Below are 6,638 nucleotides of genomic sequence, written 5' to 3' on the forward strand. Positions count from 1 at the left end.
ATTATAAGATATTTTAGAAGGGGATATCCCATATGTGCCAAGACAAATGTATTCCATTCAATATACTAATTGTAACCAATAAGCTAGTTAACTGTATCTCAGTTAACTTACTATATCAGGATAATCACAATAGCTGTATACTGTGCTAGAATCCATTTTATAAACAAGTCTCTTCTCTTCATCATATATGAGTACACAAAGCCTGAGGCACCCTTTTCTCACCGATTAAAATGTTTTAAATCAGGTCTTCTTGTTTTCCTCCAAATCATCTGTTCAAAAAATATGATATTTGGGACACAAGGGATGAATGTGTTAAGACTCAAACTCATTATAAAATATAGGTATCTATCTAGTTAAAGAAGCTTAAGCTTAAAGCTTTTATCTTAATGAAATTCTATGATTTTATGCATTTGGTTTTGTCTTGATATTATTCTGATAATAGCCAGTAGAATAATCAAGTCCTATCACCTCTGAGTTTGTTCCTTATCCGTAAAACTTCCTTTCATCTCCTCTCCAGTTCTAAGAATCTGATTCTAACACTATTTGACTACCTTCTAAATTTAATGTGGGTTCACACTGTAAAAGGACATAACAAAGCAAGATGCCTCTTCTTTCAACGGTATTATTATTTGCACACCAGTGTAGGAAAATAGAACCTTTCCTTTGAAAAATAGTCTCCTGAGACCATGTGGTACAGAACACCTTAAAAACCTTTTGCATCATTAAATTCCTCACAAACTTGGAAATAAACAGATATAACTATTATGAATTGTAATTTTATAAGAGTTTGTCCCCCCTGGTTAGATTATGCAAAGGGGAAATGGATTTCTTTGAAGTTCCACTGATTAGGGTGTAGGGAGACCAAGATAACCTCTTGTTTTGTGCTCACAATTATTCTGGATCATGCAATGTAATGGTATAACCTTATAAATTATGCAATTCAATGGAATAACAGTTTGTAAAAGTTCTATACCCTTCAAAAAATGGATTACTTTTGGACACTTCCAAAATTTGCTTTGACTTGAGAATATCAATTTCTCAATCAAGACGCAGGGTGGCGCTGCAGGCTAAGATTGTGAATAAGCCCTAAAAAGCTCGCGTATTCCTTCGTTGCAAAACGGAATCAGACACACGGAAGCTTTGCCAGAGTACTGGGTTACCAATGAGTTTGAGCAGCACTATGCTAAATGAATTTAAGATTTAAAGCAACTTTGTGAGGATTCCATCAAACAAAAAAATCGGAATTGACAATCTCAAGTCTTTTTGTGGTTGCTGAAAAGATTGGATTTAAGCACCCGGACTCCAACATGGAGACGCTAGAGAGAATTCAACCAAACAGGCAAGTGATGGCCTTTATTATCATGGTGTTCTTGTCTCAGGCTCGCCTGGAGCCTATTCGTTATTCTGTGCTGGAAGAAACAGAGAGCAGCTCCTTTGAAGCCCATCTGGCCAAGGACCTGGGCCTGGGAATTAGGGAACTGGCCGCCAGGTCGGCCCGGGTGGTGTCTGATGATGACAAGCAGCGCTTGCAGCTGGATCGTCAGACTGGAGATTTGCTTTTGAGGGAGAAACTAGACCGGGAAGAGCTATGTGGCCCCATTGAACCGTGTGTACTGCATTTCCAGGTGTTCCTGGAAACGCCAGTACAGTTTTTTGAAGGAGAATTATCAATCCAGGACATAAATGACCACTCCCCAGTATTTCCGACTAAGGAAATGCTCTTGAAAATACCGGAAAACAGTCAACCAGGGACTATTTTTCCTTTGAAATTAGCTCAGGATTTGGATGTGGGCAGTAATGGTCTTCAAAAATACACTATCAGCCCCAATTCTCATTTTCACATTCTTACTCGAAATCATAGCGAGGGTAAGAAATATCCAGATTTGGTACAGGACAAAGTACTGGATCGAGAGGAGCAGTCTGAGTTCAGCTTAACCCTCATGGCACTGGATGGTGGGTCTCCACCTAGGTCTGGCACCATCACCTTGCAAATCCTGATCATAGACGTCAATGACAATGCTCCTGAGTTTGTGCAAACCCCATATGAGGTGCAGGTCCTGGAAAATAGTCCCATAGACTCCCCAGTACTTAGTGTCTTAGCTAGGGATGCAGATGCTGGAAACTTCGGGAGTGTTTCCTATGGCTTCTTCCAAGCATCAGATGAAATTAAACAAACTTTCTCATTAAATGAAGTCACAGGGGAAATTCGACTGACAAAGAAATTGGATTTTGAACAAATTAAATCTTACCATGTGGAAATTGAGGCTACAGATGGAGGAGGCCTTTCTGGGAAAGGCACTGTAGTCATAGAGGTGGTGGATGTGAATGACAATGCCCCTGAACTGACCATGTCTTCACTCACCAGCTTCATCTCAGAAAATGCACCTGAAACCGTAGTCGCGATCTTCCGTATTCGAGACAGAGACTCTGGAGACAATGGAAAAATGATTTGCTCTATTCCAGATTATCTACCATTCATTCTAAAACCGACTTTCAAAAATTTCTACACCCTGGTAACAGAAAGCCCATTGGACAGAGAGACTAGATCCGAGTACAACATCACCATCACCGTCACCGACTTGGGGACACCCAGACTGAAAACCGAGCACAACATTACCGTATTGGTCTCCGATGTCAACGACAACGCCCCGGCCTTCACCCAAACCTCCTACACGCTGTTCGTCCGCGAGAACAACAGCCCCGCCCTGCACATCGGCAGCGTCAGCGCCACAGACAGAGACGCGGGCGCCAACGCCCAGGTCACCTACTCGCTGCTGCCGCCCCAGGACCCGCAGCTGCCCCTGGCCTCCCTGGTGTCCATCAACGCGGACAACGGGCAGCTGTTCGCCCTGAGGGCGCTGGATTACGAGGCCCTGCGGGTCTTGGAGTTCGGCGTGGGCGCCGCGGACCGCGGCTCCCCGGCGCTGAGCAGCCAGGCGCTGGTGCGCGTGCTGGTGCTGGACGCCAACGACAACTCGCCCTTCGTGCTGTACCCGCTGCAGAACGGCTCTGCGCCCTGCACCGAGCTGGTGCCCAGGGCGGCCGAGCCGGGCTACCTGGTGAGCAAGGTGGTGGCGGTGGACGGCGACTCGGGCCAGAACGCCTGGCTGTCGTACCAGCTGCTCAAGGCCACGGAGCCCGGGCTGTTCAGCGTGTGGGCGCACAACGGCGAGGTGCGCACGGCGCGGCTGCTGAGCGAGCGCGACGCGGCCAAGCACAGGCTGCTGGTGCTGGTCAAGGACAATGGCGAGCCGCCGCTGTCGGCCAGCGTCACGCTGCACGTGCTGCTGGTGGACGGCTTCTCGCAGCCCTACCTGCCGCTCCCGGAAGCGGCTGCCGACGCGGCCCAGGCCGACCCGCTCACCGTCTACCTGGTCATCGCGCTGGCGTCGGTGTCGTCGCTCTTCCTGTTCTCGGTGCTGGCGTTCATCGCGGTGAGGCTGTGCAGGAGGAATAGGGCCTCCTGGGTGGGTGGCTGCTCGGTGCCTGAGGGCCACTTTCCGGGCCACCTGGTGGACGTCAGCGGCACGGGGACCCTGTCCCAGAGCTATCAATATGAGGTGTGTCTGATGGGAGACTCAGGTACTAGTGAGTTCAAGTTCCTGAAGCCGATTCTCCCCTACTTCCCTCCTCAGGGCATTGGGAGGGAGATGGAGGAAAACCCCACCTTGCCGAATAGCTTCCCATTCGGTTAAGTATTGGATTATTCTGCAACTCCTACTTAGTAAGTTTGGAAATCTCCTTTAACTTAAAGTTATATGTTATTTATGGTTGCTTTCTTGATTATTTCACTACTGTTTCTTTTGGTGACATCCAAAGAAATTCAGATACTTTATTTACACAGTATATTATGATTAGTAGTTTTTATATTAGACAATCTGAATAAAAAGTCAATTTTTATTTGCATAATTTTAAATTTTTGAAATTCAATCATCTATCGTTTTTACAAAAAATTATATTCCAACGTCCTAAGATTGTTTTTCTAACTATTGGTAACAACTGTCATCGCTATTGCTATGAAGAGAAAATTTTAAACAGGAGTGTTCGATATTATTTAATCTGCCCTTATAAGTCTCATTTTGGGGTAACTCCTACAGTGTGATAAAGATAAACCCTAAAGATGGCTAAATACTAAAATAGGAATTTATATGATTTCAGTGTACCCTATATATAATAGTCAATACATAGTTTCTATGAATGTAGACTTTTCAAAAGTATCTACATATTAATTTACAGTTTGTGAGCTTCATGTAAGAATATAATGCTTTTTTTTTAAAACACCAGGCCAATTATAAATGTTTAATAAATATTTGCTGAAAGTTATTAACATTCCTATAATGAATTAAAAAATAATTGTCAAGGGTTACAGAAATATTAATATCCTCTCTACACTATAGTACCCTTGCCAATAAGTGAAATTATTAAATATCACTTTTTTACTTTCTTCTAGATAGAAAACACCCTCCACTCATTCTAAACTTTATTACAGATTATAAAATGCTTGAGAGTACATTTTTATTACCTTATCTTTGACCAATTATTTCTAAGTTCAAAGATATTGTTTAAAATCCAAATTATATTTTTCAAACTCCTCCTCCTAGTTTCTCAAGCTTCTATATGTGTGATACCTGCCAAGACCTAAGTAAGTTATTAGTGCCAGGTTATTAGATGATGACAGATTTTCCCTTCTAGTGTTGTATATTAATCATTTATCTTTATTAACCATAAAATCATTTACAATTTAACCCATATTTGTTCTTATATGTGTTGCATATATTTGAAGTATTTTATGAGAAATTCCTCTTCAATTTCCCATCAAAGTCAGACAATTTATACTAAAGTGACAATCGAGTGAAATTTTTATTTTTATCATTAATTAAAATGGAAGTGGGCTTAACTAAATTATATTTGGCTGTGTTTTGTGTCCAAATAAGTGAACTGTCATGGCTCTTTGTCATGGATGGTTACCAATAGATTCAATGAGTGTAGGGAATACTTATTCTGTTTTATTCCTAGATTTTTAACCTGTCCTCCTTGGAATAATAGCATTCTTCTTTGGTAGAAGCAGCTTGTTTTGCTATTATCACTCCAATCACATGACTTTTGTTGGTGTGGTGGTGTTTTTCAAACCCCTTCTCCATAGTCCCAGAAAATGTACACTCGGATGGGCCCATATCCATTGCTGCAAGGTCAAAACCCTTTCCTAGAAAGTATATCTTTGACTTCATTGACTTCATTGTCTTCTTCATGTTTGTAGAAAGACATTGCCCGAATTCTGAGCTCCTATTGACTTCTAATAAAACAAATGGCAATTTCCTCTCAACTTTACTGGGCTACGCACACAATGAATTTATGAAGAAAAAAAATTCCCAAAGGCTATGTAGCCCAGAGACTGACAAGAAGTCATATTTTTTTCAGGAGTTATAGGTCTATTTCAATTTGGGAGTAGAAAATGTATTTAAAGTTCGTAACTTCTAACACAATAGAACAAATTATGATTTTTGTAATTAAATGTAAGCTCCTCGAGAGCAAGAATTTTTGTGTTTAATTTACCATCTTATATCCAGAAACTAGAAAATTTTCTGCACAAATACTTATTAAATGACTAAATAAATTTGTCTCCAGCTGAGTTTTGTATACTGAACTTGTATCTTTTAAAAGAAGATGAATATAGATATAGATAAATAGGTATTACTTTGCTCTCAAAACTATTGTTAGCTCCCTGGAGAAGACTGCACAAAAGATACTCCACGACCCAAAAGGCATTCAATGCGTTTTCGCTATTACATTACGCTTTAAAATGAAAATTACCTGAAGTTGTAAAGCAGAACGCTTGGTGGCGCTGCAGGATAAGAGTGAAAAAATGTCTCATGACTTTGAGACTCCATAAAGCTGAGCAGTGTCTGGCAGCACACAAAGGAAACATTTTACACCACCGGGGATAGAAGATTTCAGAGAGGCAGCTATCTCCATGTCAGTCCGTGTTAAGAACTAACTCAAGATTATTAAGCCAAGATTGCAGAGTTGGCTGCAAAGCAATTATTTTGTGATTTAATACTGGATCTTTTGCACCTGGAGGAAGGATGGAGACACAGCTACCCAAAGCGCCCCAGAAAAGGCAAGTGACCGCCATTATCATTCTATTACTATCGTGGGAGGCGGGCGGTGCGACCATTAAGTATTCTGTTCCAGAAGAGAAGGATAGTGGTTCTTTTGTGGCCAACCTAGCAAAAGATTTGGGGCTGGACTTAGGGGAGCTGGCCATGAGGGGCGCCCAGATTCTTTCCAAAGGGACCAAACAGCATTTGCAGCTCGAGCAGAAGAGTGGGAATTTACTCCTAGAAGAAAAAATGGACCGGGAAGAGTTGTGTGGTGACACAGAGCGATGTATACTGCATTTCCAGGTGTTACTGAAAAACCCAGTGCAGTTTATTCAAGGTGAACTACAGCTCCAAGATGTAAATGACCATGCCCCAGAATTCCTGGAAAAGGAAATCTTTCTAAAGATCTCAGAAAGCAGCCATCCGGGGACTGCATTTCCTTTGAAAATAGCTCAGGATTTAGACGTGGGCAGCAACACAGTTCAGAACTACACAATTAGCTCCAACTCCCATTTCCATCTTTTTACTCGTAATCGC

At 42.0% G+C, this 6,638-nt stretch overlaps 3 protein-coding genes across 5 annotated transcripts in view; all 3 read left to right on the top strand.

Moving 5' to 3' along the window:
- The window catches only part of LOC105297066 (protocadherin beta-5-like), a 2,279-nt gene extending 1,626 nt beyond the window's left edge, over positions 1–653 (top strand). Inside the window, exon 2 of the mRNA XM_023534906.1 lies at positions 518–653. Coding sequence (XP_023390674.1) covers positions 518–653 — 136 coding nt within the window. The remainder of the gene's footprint in view (positions 1–517) is intronic.
- LOC105297012 (protocadherin beta-4) overlaps positions 1–5,614 on the top strand; it is a 9,584-nt gene extending 3,970 nt beyond the window's left edge. Inside the window, exon 2 of one of the 2 annotated variants that reach the window (XM_023534888.1) lies at positions 2,787–5,614. In XM_023534888.1, coding sequence (XP_023390656.1) covers positions 2,787–3,695 — 909 coding nt within the window. In that variant the 3' untranslated portion in view covers positions 3,696–5,614. Of the gene's footprint in view, positions 1–1,079 lie in introns of those variants that run through there. The other variant, XM_011367400.2, reaches the window with a different exon arrangement.
- The window catches only part of LOC105297013 (protocadherin beta-2), an 87,838-nt gene that overhangs the window by 24,006 nt on the left and 57,194 nt on the right, over positions 1–6,638 (top strand). The window lies entirely within an intron of this gene.

This window comes from Pteropus vampyrus, unplaced genomic scaffold (genome assembly GCF_000151845.1).
Source record: "Pteropus vampyrus isolate Shadow unplaced genomic scaffold, Pvam_2.0 Scaffold134, whole genome shotgun sequence".
NCBI classification, from domain to species: domain Eukaryota; kingdom Metazoa; phylum Chordata; class Mammalia; order Chiroptera; family Pteropodidae; genus Pteropus; species Pteropus vampyrus.